Here is a 23,206-nt window from a genome sequence, read left to right as displayed (position 1 = left end):
CTGTGCTTACTGTATCATGTAAACTGCTTATTTTATACTTTGCAGTATAATGTGTGCACATCAATTCTTACATGATGAAGTATGCAGCCTAATAGTTGGGTATAGATTTAAATAAATAGTGTAATGCCTGAATTACAACCTAAAGTAATTTTTAACGTGTTTTTCTGTCATTGGAGCCACGTCTGTTCTTCTCACTCAAAGAACTGGGTTTGGCCTGCACAGGAATTGAGTAAAATTTTTGCACCTGAATATATGAAATACCATAAACTGCAGATGGGATACCCTGAAGTCATTTTTAATGCATTCAAAAGACAGTAATTATTAACATAAACCATAGCCCAACTTGGTAGCCATTATTCATATGGGCTGTGATTCTTTGGAGGGTGTGGTGATGGGTATGGGAAGGGATGGACCATTTCCCAGGCAGTACTATAACACACGGATTCCTCCAGACTAGTGATTTTCAACCAGTGTGCTGCAAGAATTCTTATAACATGCAATACCTGCCCTGGCCAGGTGATTCAGTTGGTTGGAGCATCGTCCTGTGCACCAAAATGTTGTGGGTTTGATTCCCAATCAGGGCATATACCTAGGTTGGGGGTTTGATCCCCCGTTGGGGAACATGCAGGAGGCAGCCAATCTGTGTTTCTGTCTCTCCCTCGCCCCTCCCCTCTCCCTAAAATCAGTAATAAAAAATATTCTTGGGTGAAGATTAAAAACAGCAACAAAGACCACAAAAAACATGCAATAACTGACCATTTAGTCAAGGGTACTGACTTCTTTCCCCTTTGATTATCCAATAAAAAAATGACAACAGCCAACACAACAATAGCCATCCCGTGTAAATGAATCAAAATTATACCTATTTTTCTGTCAGATTAGCAAATGTATTTTTTGGTGTGCCACAGCATTTTAGTAATTCGGTTGCATGTACTATAAGGTGAAACAGGTTGAATATCTCTGCTTTGCACTAAGCTCACTGTACTTAGCAAGGGAGAGAAATGACTTAATAACCACATGGATGAGCTACTTTCTAAATCTTCCCTCTATCTATCTCCCCTCTCCTTCCTTCCTTTCTTTACTCCTTACCTCATGTGAGAGTTGTGGTTGACTGGCATCCCCCCGACAGCCCTGAGGATGGCTCACAAGGTAACTTAGTGTCCCATTTAAAGATACCTTAGATCTGGCCAGATTCAATTGAACATTTTTCGAAGCTTCCTCATTGCTTGTATCAGCAGGTCTCTTATACTTTATCTCCATTCCTCATTTGAAACCTATGCTATATCCACTTCTTGCTCTTAGCTAAGCTAATCCATACTATAGTCCCTGCTGACCAAGATGGTCTTAAGACATCGCTGGTGGTCAGGCCAGACGTGCTTAGGAAATTGAGAAGTGAGACTGCTCCATGGCCTTTCTCTGTCTGCCTGATACTGGGCCAGGGCTTGAGTCTGGGGTCCATAGGCTGACCATGGGTTGGCGGGTGGGGGCATATCTGAAATTCAAGGCAAAATTCTGTGTGTATTTATGTTTTTCTGGGCCGAGCTTCTGATGAAAGCTGTGGATTCTCAAAAGGTCTGTGAACAACAAATTGTTAAACCGTTGTTCCTGGTTGTTGCTATATACACTATTGTGCCAATGTGTTGTTCTACCCGCCTCACACTTCAGGAGCTCCTAGGATCTATATCTGATGGAGTAACAGCTACTCCCTCCCACTGCTTCCCCCACCTGGATGTAGAGCCTGCTTCCAGGTTCAGAGCCTGGGTGTCTCTGAGAGTCAAACCTCATTGTTGGGGGTTCTGGGTTGTCCCCAGATACCTTTGGAAGTCACGTGGAATAGCATGAGCCAGTCGTGGAAAGTCCAGTTTCAGGAGGGAGGTGGAATTTTGGCCTGGGTGCCGGTACTTTCCTGCATTTGATGTGTTGTTCAACCGTCTTGAGAACCGGTAAGCGGTGTGGAAAGGCTGGGTTGAGTGGTCTTCGCTCTTCCTGTGTGGTAAGGTGCATCAGTGTCACAGTGGTTGACACGTCTCACCAACACTGCCTGGGCCATTAGTCTCCTAGGACAGGGCCAAGTTAAGCATGAACTGCAGTGTTCAAGTCCAGAGAGCTGAACAAAGTCATCCTCAGTTTGATTTTTTTAGACAAGTGAGGGGAAGTTGGTGCAACTCGGTTCATAATGGTGAGTGATTAGAATGCTGGCTGGAATGGGAGTAAAAGGGAGAAAACTGTACTTGAACAATGATTAAAATAAAACAAAACAAAACAAAACAAAAAAAGAATGCTGTCTTGTTAGCTTTGCAGCATTGACTTCTTTCGTATGACATCTTGTATCAAATTGAAAAATTGGCTTCATAGAAATATCTTCTGCTTCAGTGAGCTCTGTGTTTTTAGCTTAGCTTTTGTTTTTAGCTTAGCTTTTGTTCTTAGGAATAGTGTAATTTTGTCTATATGTAGTAAGCTTTTTTAAATTAAGTTTTCAAAATTCCACTGTTATGCAGGTCTTTGAACAGAGCAAGAGGAAGGTTATAATTTAGAATGCAGCATTGCCCTGGCCAAGTAGCTCAGTTGATTAGAGCATTGTCCCAATATGCCAAGGTTGCAGGTTCAGTCCCTGGTCAGGGCACATACAAGAAGCAACCAGTGAGCCCTGGCTGGTATGGCTCAGTGCTGGCCTGCGGACCAAAGGGTCGCTGGTTCTATTCCCAGTCAGGGCACATGCTGGGGTTGTGGACCACGTCCCCAATAGGGGGTCCGTGAGAGGCAACCACACATTGATGTTTCTCTTTCTTTCTTTCTTTCTCCCTCCCTTCCCCTCTTAAAAATAAATAAATAAATAAATAAAACCTGTTAAAAAAAGAAGCAACCAATGAATTCATAAATAAATGGAACAACAAATCAGTGTCTCTCTCTCTCAAAAGCAATAAACATATCCTCAGGTGATGGTTTAAAAAAAGAAATGTTAAAACAAAAGTTTATTGACTGAAGTATTTCCTGAAATAAAATTAGTTTTTCTTGTTCTCATACATCTCTCTTTAGTTGATTGTTCTTATGTTGGATGGCTATCTCATTTTTCTCTCAACTGTTTTCTTTTTTGGCCATATTGATTGAGCTTTATTGTTAAAACTTATTTTCTCCCCAAGGAAGTACAACTTTAGGATAATTTTTTAGGTGGACTTTAAAGGCCATAGTACAATTTTTGGGGGTGGCCTGGGAAGTTAGCAAACATTTTGTGCACACGGTCTGAAAGAAATCTAATTGTGGCTAAAGTAATTTGAATATACTCTGGGACCCATTCATCAATTTCTGTTTTGCTTCTTTTGTATATCACGAAACACTGCTTTTTAAATTTCCAATAACCTCACTTTCTGTTTCTGTCTTCCCTTTGATTTCTTTCCGTTCCTCTCCTGTTGGCCTTTGTGGGAATTCGTGCCTGTGGCTGTACTGAGAAATGTTTGTTCAGAGAACTCCGTCTGGGCGCTGGTGTTGAGATTGCACTTTGATTATTTTGTAGATTGAAAAGGAAGAGGACGAAGTAGAGCCAAATGTGCATGCAATATAGCCACAGAATCCGCTTGCGATAGAATGTTTGACAAATAGGTTCCTCCTCTTTTAGAAGTAAGAACTGGGAAAGGAATCATGCAGATCAGCAGTTTTCAACTGGTGTGCCGCAAGAATTTTAAAACATGCAATACCTGACTATTTAGTCAGGGGCACTGACCTCTTTCCCCTTAGATTGTGAAATAAATAAAAAAAAAATGCCATCAGCCAACACAAAAGTAGCTGTCTGGTGTGAATGGATCAAAATTATACCTATATTTTTGTCAGATTGGCAAACATATTTTTTGGTGTTCCACAGAATTTTAGTCATTAGTTTATGTGTGCCAGGAGATGGAAAAGGCTTTAAAATCGCTGATGTAGACCACACAGAATATAGATCTTGTCCAGTCGGCTCGTTTTGAAGGTGAGAGGACGGAGGCCACGGTTAGGGAAGCACTGGCCCGGAGTTGTGCTTCTGGTAGTGTTTCGGAAGTGACTCACTCGAATGTCTGTTTTATAGGGTCAGAATTTCTCTCGTATTTGACAAAACTATCAAGGTGGCTGAAAGATGTCATTACATTAGTGAACGAAGAACCAACACATTTAGTCACTTTTTATTTTAGGTGTTTGATGTATAGTCTCTGCGAATCTAGTTTCTGTTTGCCTCGAACTCTGGCACAGGCTCCATGGGTGACATCACACCTTTTACTTGAAATCTGACTGGAGCCAGAGTACATGGAAAGTACCTTTTCCCCAGTATGACCCCTCAACCCCAGAACATTAAAAAAATAGGTGCGCACACACACCCTTACCTCTGTTTTAGAGAAAAAAGAGGGATGAGAAATGGTCATTGAGCAAATTGTTTATTAATACTTTGCACCAGTGGGTATAGTATAAGAATTCATAGGAAGAGCTAACTTGTTTGAGTGCTATTTTACACGGATCTCCTCACAACAATCTTTTGAGGAGGGTTCCCTTCTAGTGGTTAAATGCAGGCTGAGAGATGCAGTTACCTTAGTTCCATGCTCATACACACAGCTAATAAGGGCTGGTGTGAGGAGTGGTTAAACCCTGACTTCCTAACTCAGGGTCGCCACTCCGGCAGTGGCAGTCCACAGCAGGGTCACCACGTGGCTCGTGTCCTGCTGTGTGATGCCCTGTGCCCATCGGGCAGAGGGAATAGGCAGAGCCAACCACAGGCATGAAATGAAAGCTCAAGGCTGAGAACCCTGGGACTGGTGCGGGTGAGTGCAGGGAAGCCACGGAATACTGGCTAGGCTGGTGGGTTAGGTCCAGATTTTAGCCTTTCCTGCTTTGGGAGTCATTGAAGGTTTCAGTGGGATGGGGAGAGGCAGGGTTGTTAGATTCGCCACCTCTCTTAGTGCCCCTTCCTTATCTCTCCCTCTTTCCCTCTTACTCCTTCCTCTTTTCCCTGGCTGTACGAGGCCATAGACAAGGAACGGGTTGGGGGTCAGGGGAGCTAAAGGAATTGGGGATGAGAGTGTTTCAGTTGCTCACTTAATTCCTTATTGTATATTGATCCTGTTAACTCCTTCCTGTGTTGCATTGTGCCTGGAGCGTCCTGTCTTGTGTGAGGATGGGGACATGCTGTCATCGGGACAGAGTGTAAGGAATTGAGGACTTGCTTACTCCTTGGGTTTACATCAGCTAGTTTCCTTGTTTTCAGCTCTGGGTGTCTCCGTACCATCTGAGGTACTTAGCACCTCCACTTCCTGAGCCTTTCTGGGCATCTGCAGGGTTCGCTGGTCTTGCCTTCGGCAGATGCCCTTCCATAGACAGCAAGGCTTCCTGGTCCTCCAGCATCGACTTACTGCTCCTTGGTCCAGTTTTGGACTTGCGCATGTCCTGTGGCTTCAGCAAAGATAGTGCTTCTGTTTCCCATCATTGTCACGTGGTGTGTGTTGAGGGGAGAGAAGGCATCCTAAAAACCAGAAGTCCCTAAAACCAGAAGTAAGAACACTTCATGCTTGTCTAGCTCCACCCAGTGGAGTTTTCTCCCTACCAGTACTGAGTAGGTTCTTGTTAGTTCACTGGGTGAGACGAGAGACCCTTTGGGAGCTGCTGTGTGAGTACCGACCGAGTCCGTGGCAGTGGTAGCAGTAGAAGTATGTGGGACAGTAGGGACACGCTCCACAGACATCCGGTGGCTGCTTGAATATGGGGGTCACAGAGGAGGAGCCTTGGGAGGTTTTTTAGTTTTGGGGGCTTAATAATTGATGCTCGCCTATGGTGGTTTTTAGAGTAGCCATTGTTAAATTTGCTTGTGACATTAAAGTGGGCCATTGGCCTGCATTCTTATAGAATACTTTTAATAGCACTATATCTATTCTTGGAACTTGATAGAATTGTGACACTGCTTCATTGATAAGACACATGCTGAGATGCTTTCATATACAAACGAGGCATAAGTAGCCCAGGGCCAGGCGGCAAGTCGCGTGATGGAAAAGGTCTTATTTATTTCCACTCTGAAGTGGAATGACAGGAACGTGAGCATCTAAGATGAAAGACCCATATTTGATCAGGTTGTCATTATGTCATATGAAAAACTTAAACTTTAAATGTCTTGTCAATTTTTAAGCACCTGTACTTGGTGATAAGAGGGAAAATGTCAGCGCAACAAATTTTTGAAATGTCTCATTTGGTGTAATTTCAGTGAGGAGGACATATATCGCTCTGATGATGAAATAAAAAAGGAGAAAGAATTACCTATACATGAAAGAGGGTTACCAGGTACGTTTGGAATTGTTTTATTTATAGAATTCTTACTGTTTGTGATAGAAAATGCTGTTAAATCGCTATATCCAGTCTCATAAAATATTAACATGTACTTCCTGGGAGACATGCATATGGTCTTACCTGCAATGATTACTCATTTTGCTAAAGTCTGTTTGGTGAATGCTGTTTCCTGAGGTTTTTATCATTTTAATAAAGCATTAATATTTTCCCTGTGTTCTTTATATTCACGTCATTTTCACATCTCTGCACATTTGTTCAATCTCTTGACACCACCCTCTCTCAGTTCTTGATTGCTGTACACTCTTGGAGGGAGGGTCTGGGTTTGCAGTGCACTGTTCATCGAGTGGGAGGACTTGCTGAGAAACGTGTCTTTGCATCGCATGGCCACATGAATTTGATCGACTTGTAAGGAAGAGTGGTCGTGGGATCAGTAGCACTGGTTCTTTCATCATTTCACGATTTCGTGTCCATGTTTCTGCTCAGTCATGCTGGCTCCTCTCACCCAACCAGAGCCCTTTGACCTGTCAACGCCACTAGGGTGAGGCATTCCATCCTGGCCTCCTCCACCGTCTGCACGGCTGTGTGAAGTGTCTCCTGGCTTCTCCAGCTAGCCCTGTGCATGCAGGAGCAGAGTGGGGAATGCTTCAGTTAGCGATACGGCACAGATGATGCACAAGTGCCATTTTCTCTCTTTTTACCTGTGTAATCTGTGTGTTCTACTGGTTCGTTTTGAGAACTAGCTTCTGTTTACTTTTTGCAGGGGTGTACAACCTTGTGGCATCTCTGGGTTATATTGGAAGAAGAGTTGTCTTTGGCCACACATTAAATACACAAACACTAATGAAAACTGATGGGCAAAACAAAAGGTTTCAAGCAAATTTACTATTTTGTGTGGGGCTGCATTCATAGTCGTTCTGGGCTGCATGCGCCCCTTGGGCCATGGGTTGGACACCCCTGCATGGTTAACAAGTATTACCCCTGCAGGGTAAAAAAGTATTATCGTATGTGTAATAAGGAAGAAACGATACAAAGTGGGGTTTTGTTGGTAATTTCCAAGTCTTCTTCAATGAGGCATTGGTGGTGGTCCTCACTGGTGGCCATGGGAAGGCTCTTTGCAGTGGTCAGTCAGGTGCGTCCCTGCACTACATGGTTCCGGTCCTCCGTGAAACGGCAGAGGGCCCGAGGATGCTTGGCTTTCATTGCTCCGGTTGCACGAAACTCAGTTCTGCGGCAGAGTCCTTACCAGTCATGCTCCTGAGCGGGAAATCTGCTTTGGCTGTGCCGTGTTCCTGCTACATTCGCAGAAACCTCTCACTTTCTTTTTCGCTCTGAAGGCTCTACGGCGGTTCGTCTCTGTCCACTAGTATAGCCCCCTGCATGCAATTCAGTTTTTCAGTGGGCCTCGTCACTTCCCGTAGTAGTCTGAGATTAAAGTGGACCCATTTATATTCCTTCTTGCATCTTGGCCCTTCGGGTTCATTTATTGCCATCCTGAAATAACATCCTCTGGGAATGCCTCTGCGTGGGTCTCAGGGGAGGAAGCTCTGTTTGTCTGCACATTTCTTTATTTCACTTTCTTGAATAACTCCAGATGAATAGTTGTTTCTCTAATCTTTTTGAAGATTTATTGCATTGTCTTCTGGTTTCTGTTATAGTAAAAACACTGCAGTCGGACTAATCCTTGGTAGATAATCTGGCTTTTCCCTCTTTTTTCTCTTTGTCTTGGGGTTTTCTTCTTGATATCTTGAAGTATGGATTTTTTTAAACATCGCATGTGATTTTTTTGTTTGCATCCCTGGGTACCTAGTTTTCAATTTGGGAAAATTCTCAGTCATTATCTTTGTGAATATTGCCTTTTCCCAGTTCTCTGTATTTACTCCTACACCCAAGATTACTGTATCCAAGCAAAGCTTTCATTTAGAGTGGAAGGGCAGATAAAGTGCTTCCCAGATAAGGTCAAGTTAAAGGAGTTCGTCACCACCAAACCCTTATTATTTGAAATGTTAAAGGGACTTATCTAAGAAATTGAAGAAGATCAAAAACTATGAACAGGAAAATGACAACAAACTCACAACTCTCAACAACTGAAACTAAAAAAAAGAAAAACAATGAAAACAACTAAGCAAACATCTGGAACAGGAGCAGAATCAGAGAAACGGACATCACATGGAGGGTTTTCAGTGGGGGCGGGGAAGAATGGGGCGAAGAAGGTACAGGGAATAAGACGCATAATTGGTAGACATAAAATAGATGGGGAGTGGTTAAGAATGATACAAGAAACAGAGAATTCAAAGAACTTATATGCACATCCCATGGATGTGAACTAAGGGGGAGGAATGCTGGAGGGAGGGCAGACGGGGAATCGGGGGGGAAATTGGGAAAACTGTAATAGCATAATCAATAAAATATACTTTGAAAAATACTGACTAATGAGTGTGTAAACCAATAGAACAACTATATTTAAAATGAGAAAAAAAACGGAACTCTAATTAGAATGCTTGTGAGCCCTCACTCTGTCATCCGAGGCTCCCAGTGACACGTGCTTTTGTATATATATTTTATGATGTAGCCTCTGTTGCATTCTGGACAGCTTATTCAGATCTGTTTGCTCTTTCTTTCTCTTTTGGAAATGTCATGTTTTTTTTTTCACCCAAAATTTGCCTAGTCGTTTTTCATAGTTTATTTTTCTATGCTAATGTTTTTTTATTTTATTTTTGTTTATTTCTTTAATCATTTTAAACATGCTTTTTCCAGGTCTGCTAATTCCATTTTCTGAAAATCCTGGTAGGTCTTTTTATGCCAATCATTATAATATTTTTTGCTTATTTCTTGGTTCTTCAAAGTTTGAATTATAACCTCAGCTCTTGTGTATCTATCTGTATGGAGTTTGTGCACCTTGGCTTGAGTGCAAGAGAATTTGGCCTTGTTTCTGCCAGGCACCCAGAGGTCACCCTCCCTTGGGCCACTGTCTGTGAATATCTAGACTTGTGTTTCCAGGGTCTTGTGGCCAGTCTGAATTCACGCCTGTCCCTGTGTGAGAGCCAGCCGGTGGGTATGAATTCTCAGGGGAGAGTTCCTCTCCCTGACCTCGGAGCCCAGGTCAAGACAGAGAGTTTTCCTAAGTTCTCTCTTTGTTAGTGAAAAGGTTTTTTTCACCTCCTCCAGGGGTCAGCATGTTATGGCTCCCTAACCAAATTGATGTGCCCCCTGATTTTGTAAACAAAATTTTATTGGGTCTTCCTAGTTTACAGATTGTCCAGGGTAGCTTTTGTGCATGATAAAGTTGAGTATTTGTGACAGAAACGTCATGGACCCCAAAGCCTACGTTATTTTCTGTCCGGCTCATTATAGAAAAGGTTTGCAATTCTTGCCCTTTCCCCCCAGTTTTACCTGGTCTTTCAGTTTATTGTCGAGCCCCAGCTTCCTGGAGGGGCTCGTCTTCCACATCCCATCTTCCACGGGTCTCATCCTTATCTTTGTCACCACATGGTGGTTAAGAACCAGACCTTTTGTTTACTTTGTCTCCTGGTTACCACTCTGTTTTTCAGCCCTGTCCCCCTTTTTCCCATTAGAAATGTTCTTCCCTGATAGAGTCTATGTAGTTGCAATTAAACAAAGAAAGGAGCTGTGTACACTCCAAGCTGCTCCTGTGCCTCCCACCCCTGGCCTAGAGGATGGCGTGCAGTGGCTGTTGGAGCCCCCTTCTCAAAAAAGAGCAGTGGAATGGGAATGAAAGTGCCATTCGGTGCTAGCAGCTATGTAGGGTGTACCCCATCTCCTCCCCCTCTCGCCTCACGCATCTGGCTCAGCACAGGATTGTGGCCTATGGCTGCCTTCTGGGCAGGTGAGGCCCCCTGCCTCCTCCCTCAGTCCCGAGGTGGTGGGCCTGCCACCCCTGCCCAGGGGCCAGGTCTTGTCGTGGCGTGTGCAGGAATGAGGGCTGCAATCAAGCAGGGTGGGAAGGCTGGACTTTCTCCCCAGGAGGCCCCTCCTGTGCAGGAAGCATGGGCCCCCTGGTGGGAGAACATGGCCCAGTAAATGTCCTCGATTCTGGATATTAGTGGTTCCTCGTGGTTTGGGGGGAGGTGAGTGGAAGGGCAGATACAAGTCCACTCTTCTGCCTACTAAGTAGACACTCAAAAAATGTTCCTTGAATTTCAGTAATGATCTGTCTTTATTTGAAGATTGGCCGTGCAGCAGTGAAATTTGTGGTCTCTGTATAATGAATGGTTCAGGGATCTGGTTCACTTCTAAGCCAATCCTGACTTAATGCCACAGATAAATCTGCATTTTCTGTGTATGTATTATTTTCCCTTTTACACACAAGGTTTATTTTCCTTATCAAGGAATTCACCATGAGATTTTTTAAAAGTAGGCAGCTCTTAACATTTAACATCAAACAAATTGATTCACCTGGGCTGCAAGAAGGGCTTAGGGGCTCCTCGTTTGTGCTGCTCCGTCAGTCATCCCAGCACCCGTCAGCCCGGCTCCTGAGCGCCTGGTTTCTTCTTCAGTGGTCTTCAGGCCCGTTCCTGACAGAACCCGGGTCTTACTGCCTTCGTATTCCTTGCTCAGTGCTTGACGTGTGTTAACACTCAGTAAATATTTGTTGACTTGAGCTGAATATAATATTGTTATTTTATGTACCATTTCTTCTGGAGTAGATATGTTGTAAGGTACTTCTATGTTTATATCCTGATTTCTTTGCTAACATTTACTTCAGTAATTTAAAAAGGAAGTCAAGATATGCCTGAGAATGCACTTCCCTTTCTTCCTAAACCACGCACATAGACATGCCGGTACGTGTGTATCTGCATATGCATAGGCCACAGAATCAGACCCCAAGCAACAAGGAAAGTCCAAAGGCCATTCTCCCACTGCATCATTTATCTGATCATAATCTGTGTTTTTAATTTTGGGGAGGTGTTTGAGAGTCAGGTGAGATCTGTGGTTCAGCTAACGTTGAAAGCCCCATTACTAATAACTTGTAGTTTTGGGGGATCAGGACAGGTTATGAATTAATAAAAACAAGTATATGTTTTGTTACAGAAGTGTTAACTCTTTGTAGAATGGGTGGGAAAAACTAATTACAAATCATTAAATATATTATGGCTCAGACTGTTGCATGTTTAGTTGATCAAAAAAGTATTCATGGACACCTGTGTCCGACCAGTCGCAGGTGCTGAGGACACAGACAGGAAGCAGAACAAGCCCCTGCCCTCTAGAAGCTCATGTTTTACTGTGTCCATGCGTGGGTGTGGATGTGGGTGTGAGGCTGGGCAGGGGGATACCAAAAAAGAAATATTTTGGATTTCGATCAGTGCCAAGAAGAGAACAAAACAGTGTGAAAGGAATATAGCATGAAGGTGTGTGATATTGTGATAGAAGGGTGTCAGAGGTGAGCAGCAGACACCTGCATGCAGTGTGGGAGCAGGTACTGGGGAAGAGCTAGGTGTGTTGGAGGAGGGCGCGGGAGGCTACAGGTGGAGCAGGAGTTGGCAGCGCGGGGAGTGGTGGGAGCTGAGGCCAGAGAGGCAGTGAGGGGCCAGGCCCGGGGCTGCTGTAGGCAGTAAGGACATCAGTTCTGTTCCTGCTGAGATGGGAGGCTCTGGGAGTGCTTGGAACCCAGAGGTGGTAGGTATTGTCCAACCTAGGTTACAAGCATCAGTCCGGCTGCCCTGTGGAGATCAGGGAGACCCACTGGGGGGCTCACCTGTAGTTACCTAGGAGTGAGGGATAGTGGTCCGGACCAGGTGGTGGTAGGCAGTAGTGGGATCCCGGATTTTTTTGGAATGAAGTGAGAGAAAAGTAACTCCCATGTAGGGCAGTACCACTGTTCTGATTATGCTTTGTTTCACTCTTTCCTCCTCTCCCCTTTTGTTTGACTCTCTCACAGAACCTAGATTAAGTGTAGCTCCCGAAGTGGATATCATGGACTACTGCAAGAAAGAGTGGAGGGGAAATACGCAAAATGCTACATGTATGAAAAAGGTATGATGCCTAGATGCACGTATTTCAGGTCTGTCAGTCTATCATAGGTAACTATTCAGTGTATCCTTTTATATTTTTAGATGTTAATTATGAAACTGTTAATTACACTGTGTAAATACTGGTGTTCTGAATTTAGAGATGAGGAAACAGATTCCAAAGATAGGGGACTTTTTTCGGGTCATGGTATTAAAATAGAATCAGCATCCGTTTTTTAGTGGCATGATTTCCTTGAAAACCACAGAAATGACTGTGCTGTTTAGAGTCAGGTCAGCCATGCCCGTGGGGTCATGTGGGAGTGCCCTCCTGGCCTGGTGAGGTAAGATTTCCTGTCCCTACTGTCCCCCCCTGGGTTTGGTTTCATGCCCTCCAGTGGGGGCCTGGTCCGTCCCACCCAGGGATCTGGAGCTCCTGCCTTCATTTAGGGCAGCCCAGGAGCTGCCCTCTCCTAATGTCGTCGCATAGATCGGTGACCCTTCGGGAGTCTCCAAGGCTGTGGGACATTCGGGAGTCCCTTGATGTGGTCCTGTTGTAACTGGGTTGGGTCATTGCTCAGGTCAGACCCCTTGACTCACTCCCACTGCTCAGCTTAGCTAAGCAGCACACCGTCTTGGTGGCTCTTGAATGCCCCCTGAATCCAGTGTTCCTTAGTAGTGTGAACGATGCAGAATTGCTACCTTTCGACTTTTCTGAGGTGCAAAAATGATAGTTTTGCCCTGGCCGGGTGGTTCAGCTGGTTGGAGCATCATCCAGTACGCCAAGTGGTTGTGAGCTCAAGCCCTAGTTAGGGCACAATACCTGGTTTGTGGGTTCAATCCCTGATGGGGGTGCATATGGGAGGCAACTGATTGATGTTTCTCACATCAATATTTCTCTCCACTCTTCTTCCTCTCTGAAATCAGTAATTAAAAAAAAATGACAATTTCAATCTAACACTTCCACCACCTCTTGTAAACTGTGTCATATCCTTTGTTCATTTTCTCTCGGGTTTGTTTACATTATGAATTCGAATGCACAGATATTGATATATCATCTTTGATGGAAATGTTCTAATATGTTTTTGTTTATAACTGTACTGTTTAGGATTTTAAATATTTGAATACATTTGCTCCTTTCCTCGGCTTGTTTTGTAGACAGCAGCGCACCTGTTTCAGCAGGCCCCTGGGCTGCCCAGGCCTGCCCGGAGAGGGGCTGGTCTTTCTCAGAGTGCGGCTGCCACTTTTCAAGCTCTGAGAGCAAATGGCAGCTCTCCTCGCTGCTGGTCTGGACTGTCAGCTCTTCGCGTCTTAGTCCCTTGTTAGAGAACTCAGTCGTGAAACACCAGGGGCCCTCAGTTCCTGCCAGAGGTTAAGTACATTTAGACTTGTGAGGCCATCTGCTAAATATGGGTGTCAGCCGTGCGTAGATTTTCTACCAACCTCCATCCCGGGGTCAAACTGGACAACCAGCAGACTAGGTGTTTAAGCTGTACAGGGACACCTCCTTTTACTGTGCTTTGCTTTATTGCATTTTTTTGCAAATCGAAGCATTGTGGCAACCCTGCATCTAGCCAGTGTATCGATGCTGTCGTTCCAGCAGGCTCAGATGATGGTTAGCATTTTTTTAGCAATAAAATGTTGTTTTATTCTGTTTTAAAAATTTTTAACTTTCAGTTACAGCTTAATTCATTATTACTTTGTGTTGGTTTCAGGTGTACAACATAGAGGTTAGATAATCATACACTTTACACAGTGTTTCTCATATCTCCTGTGCCCAGCTGTCATCATACACAGTTATTATAATATTCACTATATTCCCTCTGCTATATTTTACCTCCCCATGACTGTTTTGTAAGCTACCAATTTGTGGGTTGTTTTTTTTTTAAATTATGTACATCGCTTTTTAGACAGTATGCTACATAGCACATTTAATAGACTGTTGCGCGTGGGTCACCGGCCAGCAGTGACCACGGAACGCTGTGGATGGCTTGCCGAAAAAACACGCGAGAAAAAACACACATGCACAGAGACAGACTAGTTTCTGTGGGGAAGTAGGGACGAAATGGCCACCCCCCCTAGTGGGCAGGGCCTCGACTTACCGTCCATACCTGCTTTTATTGGGCTCATTTTGCATAATAATCCAGGTAAAGTACAGTACTTATCAGGGGGAAGTAAGGAACTATAGAAAACAAGGAACTCTGCCGGTCTATTTTGAGTCGGGGTCAAAGAGCTGTAAGACTTTGAGGAACAAACTTCCTCCTTGGACCCCTCTCATTCAACTGAGAGCATTCTAAACAAAGAAGGTTTCACAGTAATTTACATGTTCTTTCTTAGGCCTGATCACCGGGGGAATCCGCTCTTTTCAGCACAGAGCTGCACCACCCTATCATTGTTTTAGGCTTAGCACGGGAACTAAGGCAACCAAGAGATAAGGAGATTTTCTCCCAGATGATGAGGACTCAGGCTATGTCAAAGCCGAGGAGTGAGGGTCCATCACCCCCTTTTGCTGCAGCCCCCCAAGTCCTTCTTTTGGGGGGCCTCCCAAAGTGATCGTGCCTGGCTTAGGTCGTTATCCCCGTGGGGAATCTTACCCGTCTTTGGCTAACCGACCAAGCTTTTTGGGGTTCAGCAGCAGAAGCAGCATTCCTGCCAGGGAAATAAGCTTTTGTCTCCTTGCTGGCTTACAGTTCCAAGGGCGTTCCCTTAGCCTTAGCCTAGGCGGGGGTTTCAGCTTCTGATACCGGTCAGGGCGGTTCCCAACAATAGACTATGGAATAGTGTAAAGATTTATATGCACTGGGAAACCAAAATATTCCTGTGACTGGCTTTTTGATAACTCACTTTATTGTGGTGGTCTGGGACTGAACCTGCACTGCCTCTGAGGTGTGCCTGCATTCTCTCATCTCCCCACGAAAGCTCTCACTGACTTACAATTTTATTGTAGGACCTCAGTCTCTTTAAAGGATCTGTCCCCACAACGGGCACCTAAAGCTCCACAGCTGAAGATGACTCCTAAGTTCCCAAATATCCCGTATTTTGGGACACATGCTGAAACTACTCCTCCATCATTTTATTTCAAGAGAAAGACTGGGCCCTGTGGTTGGACTTTTCAGTGACCAAAGCATCAAAGGGACATCAGTTAGAGAAACGTCACAGCAGGACCTGTGGCAGTCATTAGAGCATCTCAGGGCCTGACACAGCTTGGATCTCAGTTCTTTCTTCCGTCCTTGTTTTTGTCTCTTTTTGTTTTGGATATTCTTTTGGAGGTGTGTATAAATCCAAATTTAGTTTTAAAAGTTTGCTTCACTTCTGAAGTAGCATGAGTAATTTATGCATTTGGAGAGGTGCAGTTGCTGTTGACCTAGCCATCAGTGAGTTTTCAGGGCAATTGGGGGTCCCCCACAGGGAAGAGATGCTCGTTAGCAGACATGAGTCAGCTTGACAGACCATATCTGTTACAGTGAGTGCACCACTCCATAAAAATGGGACTCTCAAAATTTTATTGTTACAAAGAAGTACTTTCATATCTACTGAGGACATCGTCCTGTGGCTTGTACCTTGAAGACAACTGCTACTGAGGGTCGAGTCCACAGGTTGACAGTGTGCAGGGTGAGAGTGGCGCTTCTCCCTCTGGGTAGGTGCAGGCAGGAAGCAGGGTATCCAGTGGCTGTCAGGGAAGAAGAGCAGGACAAGTGGGAGGATGGACAGGTTGGAAGCGAGCGACTTGGGGGAGGCAGTGAAGTTGATTCTGATGTCTGAGCAGTGTCCAGCCAGAGAAGTCAGGTCATCAGGGTGCCTGAGGGCCAGGTCGCTAGGATTTTATGGTGTCCTTTTTGGGAGTATGCTTCAAAATGTTCTAGCTGGATGGCTATTTCTGAGTGATGAGCGTGTCACTGAACATTTTCATTTCCTCCTTTCACCTCCAGACTGAACAAGAGTGACAGTTAAATCCACTTTGTAAAAAAGGTCTAACAGAATTATCCAGATATCTCCTAGCATGCAGGCTTTAAAATTTTATTAATTAATTTATTTATTTAGAGAGAGATTGATTTGTTGTTCTACTTATGTATGCATTCATTGGTTGCTTCATGTATATATGCCCTGACCCGGGGCTGGATCTGCAGCCTTGGCATATTGGGGCAACACTCCCACCAACTGAGCTACCTGGCCAGGGTGTATGTAGACTTTACAATGTGCCATGGAAATTTGGGGGGGTGGTGTGTGTATGGAGATACACATTTAATACATCTCTCCTTTTCTGTCTCTTCATTAAGGTTTAGGGTCCATTTAAACACTGACTAAACCCTACAGAATGTCGTTGATCAGTACCCAAGTGTTGTGACAGTTGCTCAGAAAGGGATGTGTAACTCCAGCTTTGGGAGTGGTTGGTGTTTTAATAATACTTGGTATATTATTTTGTATGTTCTAGTGTGTTGCATCTGTTAATGTACACCAATGTTTTGTACAGTATTAGCATCTGTTAATATCTTTTGATCAATAAAGAAGGAATTAGAATGTCTTACACAAGGGACTCAGCCAGTCTTGTTTCCAGTCTTTCAGGGAACGGGGCATGTTTTCCCACAGGAATAAAACTCTCCCTGAAGTCTGTAACAACCATTTGAAGTCTTTGATGCTTTCACCCAGGGCTACGAAGAGGTATCTCAGAAGTTCACCTCCATCAGGCAAGTCCGCGGAGATAATTACTGTGCGCTGAGGGCCACGCTGTTCCAGGCCATGAGCCAGCCGGCAGTGCCGCCCTCCTGGCTGCAGGCTCCGGAGCTCACGCTGGTACGCTGCCACTGCAGGTTTGAGTCCACAATGTTTCCCGTCGTTTTTGTGAGAGACTTCCCTTTTCTGCCCATGCGCTGTGATAGCCCTCTCTGCCGAATGATGTCAGCGTGTGGGTTCATTTGGTTTTGTGTGGTTGCGGTGATTTTGCATAGTAGAGTGACCAAAAATAGTATTTCCCAGAAGAGAAAAATGATAAAATTCATTTGAACAATGGAGCTGTGAATTAGCAGGTGTTTAGAGTTTATAAAAAGCACTTAGGAGCGGTTTGACTTCAGGGTATCTGCATGAATGGGCTGGTGTATTATACAATATACACCCATTTATCGGACCCATGTATATTGAGTCTGCTGGGGTTTTAGGGTGCAGATTTCTGTAATTCTAGCACTAGTCCAAGAAACCAGTGCCCTCGGCGTAATGTTAGGAGAATTTGCTTAGCAGGTGGTTGAACAGTAGCCGAGAAGAGGGAAGGCTGATGTCACTCTGGGGAAGGCTTCCTGGGGAGGTGAAGGTCAGGGGCTTTCAGCAGGGGCCGTGTCCCATGCTAGGCCTTCTCCAGTGCTTTAAATCGGCATGTGGTAGTGATTCCTAAGGAAGTCATGTATTATTGTGTCAAATGTCCATGACACACTTCAGATGAGGTCACATAATAGGTTAGATGATAGAATATCCCCAAAGAGTTTGGACTGAGCGGAACTGACAATATGACATTAATTGGAAGAAAATCAGAAGTCTGTGCTTATATATATATATGTGTATATATATAAAATTTAAGATTTTAGTATTTTTAGAGGAGAAGGGAGAGGGGAAAGAGAGAGAGAAACATCAATATGTGGTTGCCTCTCATGTGCCCCACACTGGGGACCTGGCCTGCAGTCCAGGCATGCACCCTGACTGGGATTCGAACCAGCGACCCTTTGCTTTGCAGGCCAGCACTCAATTCACTGAACCACACCAGCCAGGGCGCTTATATTTTTTTTTAAAGGAAAAACAAAACCAAAAGTGCTAGCTGTGGGAGATCCGCCCTACCAGCAACTTGTGAGGGGGCAAAAACAGGGATCAGCATCTTAATTGATTGCAGTCCCCATGTGAGCCCACCTGATGCGATGGCTGGCGGTGGGTAGGGAAGCTCTGTTTTAAAAGGGGCACTTCTGAAATACAGTGACAGTCCTGCCTTGAACTGGGCTGGTCAGCTCCCATCTCAAGGAGCAGGTGCAGCTCTGTGCCTGCATCCTCGGGACAGATGGGAGTATGACCAAGATGATTCATCTCCCTTTGGGAACAGCCAGAGGAGCTGGGGTGTTTGAAGTTCAAGGAGGCTAGAATAAGGAGGACTTTTGGAGAAAACTGGCTGCTAGCTAAGCTAATTAGAGGCCTCTTAGGCGGATGAGGGATTACACACCCTCAAAGTACAAAACCAGGACAAGTGGGTGGGAGATACTACCTGTCCATCCTTTGATTATCCATTTTATCAGCCGGTATGCAATCAGCACACCTGTATAAAGCTGTGTAGTTAGATCTTTGGGGTCTCCAGAGTAATTCCGTTGAATGTTGTGCCTGTTTTTTAAGATACCTGCACAGTGTCCTGTGATGCTCAGAGAGGCTTCTGGGCTTCCCTTTTCTCGAGTCCCAGCTCACAGCTGTGTAGCCGGGAATTTTCTGCTCACGTGCACTTCCCTGTGCCTGGCTGTGATTTCAGCTTGCTGCCACTTGAGGGCATTTTAGGTTCTGGCGATAAATCTGAAAACCTAATTGAAGGTTTGCAGCAAAGCTGCCCACATGCTGGTGAAATGCAGGACAGTGTGGGCACGGAGCTGGGTGGCGCTCGAGAGGGTGGTCATTTGTCATCATGATAAGCCCCTCCCCCCTTAGTGAGTGAGCGTGGGTCAGCTTCACTGTGGTAACCTGAAGAGGAATTCACATCCCTCTTGTGGTTGTGTTTTTTGCGGACCTGAAACCGCCTTCGTTTTACATGATTGCTTTAGATTAAGAAGGTAAAACTGGAACTGCTGTTTAGAAAAGGTCTTCAGGGTCTTGGATTCCAGAAGAACTGAACATGTGGTCTCGTTTAAAACTATTTATAACTGTTCAACAACCTCGGGCTCCTCCTAGGATAGTGTAAGAATTATTCTTTAATGATCTTTTGACTTGGAATGTAAACTTTTTTTCCCTTTCTAAATTTTATAGCAGTGACAGGACATGCCTGTTCCCAACCTAATTATATGAGTTTTTTCCGTGGACACACCCAGGGCTGCTGGGAGAGTCTGAGTCCCATGCTGTCACCCATCGAGTTGTGTCCCAGCTTGCCTTTCAGACTCCACATTCCACTGGCGATTAGGGGAAAGGAACAGATGCTCCAGGAGGAGAAAGGGAAGCAGGCAAAGTACGGGTTCCGCTGTTGCTTCTTCAGTGAGCTGGGCCATCATGGCTCCCTAAACCTCACGGCTCCCTAAACCCCCGCTTCTTGTTCTTGGTTGTGTTTTTTTTTTTTTTATCTTACTGTATTGATTAAGCAGTTGAACTAGATAATTGTTTCATTGAATGTTAAAACTTTGAGTATGTGTGTTAATATCAAAATTAGGTTTTATTTTCCTAATCAGGAAGGGAGCAGGTTTATGCTTTATCCTGGACCACGTGACGTGCCCAGCAGCGCCTTCCAGAGTCAGCCACTGGGGGGTACTGGGCAGGCTGCCAGTGAGCCGAGGGGCTTCTGTGTAGACGCTCCTTCAGGAGCTTGCACCAGGTGCTGTGTAGTGCTCCTGGCTGGTGTTGCCGGGCGGGGTGGGTTGTGCCCTTGTATCTCAACCCAAACCACCATTTCAGTCTGGCAGTCCTCCCAGGGTGGGACTTTCTGAGCGCCTGCCTTCCAGCTTTAGGGGATCCGTTCTAAACCCACAGGACAGATTTGCAGGGATCAGTCCTGGAAATGAAGGTAGGTTTGGAGGCTTCATGGTTTCTTATGGCTTGGACTGTGCGATGAACTTTATGGAAGCTTAACATTTTTTATCTCTCTGTTTCTTGATACTCCAGTTACCAGAAAAACTCATAAGCAAATACAGCTGGATCAAGCAGTGGAAACTTGGACTGAAATTTGAGGGGAAGAACGAGGACCTGGTTGATAAAATTAAGGAGTCCCTCACTCTGCTAAGGAAGAAGGTTTGGAACATGTACCTTCCTTCCCCTGAGAAGTGCGAAGCTCCCGTGCCTAATCGCCCCAGCAGACCCCTCCTTAGTCCTCACTGAGGGGATTACCAAACACTCTTGGCTTGTTTCTAAGCAAAATAGTTTTGGCTATTTTGCTTAGAAACTCTTCTGGTGAGGTCTTTGGTAAAACTGAGAAATATCAAAATCGTGTATTCTCGGAGGAAATGCTATATTTAATGAATTGTTTAACTTTCTTAAAAGGAAGCCATAACAAATGTAGTCTTTGTGGTAAGTCATACTGGCAAGTTTCAGGGATACATCTGGTCCGTGTTTCTTACAGTAACATCAGCGATGGGAATTCATGCCACCGCCCCCCTTAGACTTTCAGCTCCGTGAAAGGCTGCCTGGACCCGAGCCTGACACATAGTAGGCATTCAGGAATAGCTTGCCGACGAATGAACTGAGGACCCTGCCTTCCTGGAACCTAGTCTGTACTTACAAAGTGCTGACTGGAAAATGCATGTCAAAGGAGCGCCAGCAAGGGAGGAGTGGGAGGAAGAGGAGGACACGGGGAGTCTGTCGTTCTTGCCCGTTGAGCAGAGCGCGGCAGTTGTGGGGGCTGGAGCCCGTGCCACCCCCTCCCGGGTCCGTGGGCGGTCGAGGGCAGCGCTCTGGCCCCGTGGGGGTGAGCGAGCGGGAAGGCTCTTCAGCTCAGCAGCACTGGCGACGGCTTCCCTTTTCTCTCTCTTACGTTCTCAGGAAATTGTCTGCTGTCACTACATCCTCATTTTGGGGAATGTTGAAGTGATTTCAATTTAAAATAACACGAAAGTTATTCGTTAACAGTCTGAGCCAGCATTACTAACACTTCCTGTGGACCAGGCCGTACACTAAACGCCCTGTGTGTTTAATTCTCACAACGGCCCGAGTGTTACCGCCGTGCTTATCCCATTTTACACGTGCGACCACGTGTGACAACGCGGGCCCAGCGGTCGGCTCTCCCACCCTGACTCCGACTTAGGGCCTTCCTCTTGACCAGCAACTGGATCGACTTCTGGAAAAGTGGGAGGCGTTCCAGCTGTCCACCCAAATATTGGAGAGCCCTGTGCCCCCAGCCGTTGCCATTAAATTCACCCTTAATGTACAATTTTAATGGTGTTTCAGAGGAGTAGTAGTTACTGGTGATTCATAAGGACTGGTTTTATGTCAGCATCTTTTATTCTCATTTACTTAAAAGTACATGTATTTATGGGGTTTTATTGTGCATGGAAAGAGTTGGCCTATTTTAGCTGAATACCTAGCATTGCTCTGTTCTCAATCAGGAGTCAATAAGAACTTCCTGAATGGATTTATTCATTTGAAACTCATGTATATTTTTAAGAGGTTGTAAGGTTAAGTTTATAAACTAGTATTCAGGAGACCCCATAATCTTCCTTGCCCATCTTCACTTTTCAGGGTTGGCTTGCGGTGTCGGGGTCACTGCACCAGGGAACCCCTCACAGAGAGGGGTAATTCCGGCTGTCCTTCACGCCCTCACACCCCGGCCCCACACTCGTGCGTGTGCGCTCTTCCATGAGTGTTTCTGATTGACTGGCTTGGCCTCACTGCCTGGAACATTAGGGAGTCAAAATTGTCATCCCCGGTCCCAGCGGTTCTGCTCGGCGCGTTGTACTTGTGGCTCACTTCAGTGGGGCGAGAGCTGAAGGAGGAGTTTGTGTGGTCTGAAGAGTGGTGCCTTTGTGTGAGCCGTGAACTTGAACGTTGTGAGCATGGGTCCGTGACCCATGCTCGCCTACTTTTGAAAATGATTTTGTGCTAGTAGTATGGAAGTATACCAGGGACTTTTGGAACAAATGTGTAATTATTCTGTAACTTTTTTATTGCAGTGGGCGGGCCTGGCTGAACTGAGAACTGCTGAAGCAAGGCAGACGGCTTGTGATGAACTGTTCACAAACGAAGAGGAAGAATATAGCCTTTATGAAGCTGTAAAATTTCTAATGCTAAACAGAGCCATTGAACTCTATGATGATAAAGAGAAGGGAAAGGAAGTGCCGTTTTTCTCTGTGCTTCTGTTTGCTCGGGACACATCAAGTGACCCTGGACAGCTACTGAGGAACCATCTAAACCAGGTGGGACACACTGGTGGCCTTGAACAGGTGAGTTACACCTTTCGGAGTGTATCAGTCCAAAACACCAGCTTTAACTATCAAACATTATCTCACAGTTTTTTGGGACCTGCAATTCAGAAATAGCCTAGTTGGGTGGTTCTGGCTTGGGGTCTCCGGTGGTTGCAGTTAGCTGAGGCCTCCACCAGGGCTGGAGGACCTATGTCCAGATTGGCCCCCTCACCTGGCTATTGGCGGGAGGCCTCAGTGCCTCCCTGGTGGGTAGTGGTGGTTCCTCGTCCAGTGCGGCTTTCTCTGGACAGGGCTGCTTGAGTGTCCTCACAACACGGCCACTGGCTTCTCTCAGACAGTGATTCAAGAAGGCAGTGAGGAAGAAGCCACAGTGCCTTTTGTGATCTAATCCGGGAAGTTACACACAATCAATCACTTACACTGTATTACATTTGTTAGCAAGTCACTAACTCACCTCACACTTCAGGGAAGGGCATGAAAAAGAACTGGGGACCTGTTTCAGAACCACTACGGTTATGTCAGCCTGGGCCTGCTTCCGCAGCGCGGTGGGTGGGACCGGTGGTTGTGGCTCTGGTAGTCTGCACGTACGAGAGCACTCGGAAGAGGCATCTGAAGGGCTTTGTCTCATCTTGGCAGCTGTAGCTGTGTGAGCTGGTGTCCTTTAAAATAGAAACGAGTCACCTTAGCCGGCAGAGCACAGCCTGCTCTCGGACCTTTTACGGAAAAGCTAAGTTCGGAGTTTTACACAGAGACCCAGGGCAGTGCTGTCCCATGAGCCAACAGTTGGCACTTTCTGTCTTCTGTGAGTTCGTTACGTTGCCCCAGAAAGCTTAGTTTTTGTTTTTGTTTTTGAATAGCTAACCACTAAAGTAGCAT

General features: G+C 45.4%; 1 protein-coding gene across 2 annotated transcripts in view; it reads left to right on the top strand.

Moving 5' to 3' along the window:
• The window catches only part of OTULIN (OTU deubiquitinase with linear linkage specificity), a 31,121-nt gene that overhangs the window by 2,345 nt on the left and 5,570 nt on the right, over positions 1-23,206 (top strand). Inside the window, exons 2-6 of one of the 2 annotated variants that reach the window (XM_028513713.2) lie at positions 6,212-6,288; positions 12,191-12,285; positions 16,905-17,048; positions 20,079-20,204; positions 22,079-22,348. In XM_028513713.2, the coding sequence (XP_028369514.1) occupies positions 6,212-6,288; positions 12,191-12,285; positions 16,905-17,048; positions 20,079-20,204; positions 22,079-22,348 (712 nt within the window). The remainder of the gene's footprint in view (positions 1-6,211; positions 6,289-12,190; positions 12,286-16,904; positions 17,049-20,078; positions 20,205-22,078; positions 22,349-23,206) is intronic. The other variant, XM_036020252.1, reaches the window with a different exon arrangement.

Source organism: Phyllostomus discolor, chromosome 3 (genome assembly GCF_004126475.2).
Source record: "Phyllostomus discolor isolate MPI-MPIP mPhyDis1 chromosome 3, mPhyDis1.pri.v3, whole genome shotgun sequence".
Lineage (NCBI taxonomy): Eukaryota > Metazoa > Chordata > Mammalia > Chiroptera > Phyllostomidae > Phyllostomus > Phyllostomus discolor.
This window is presented reverse-complemented; position numbering and strand designations above follow the sequence as displayed.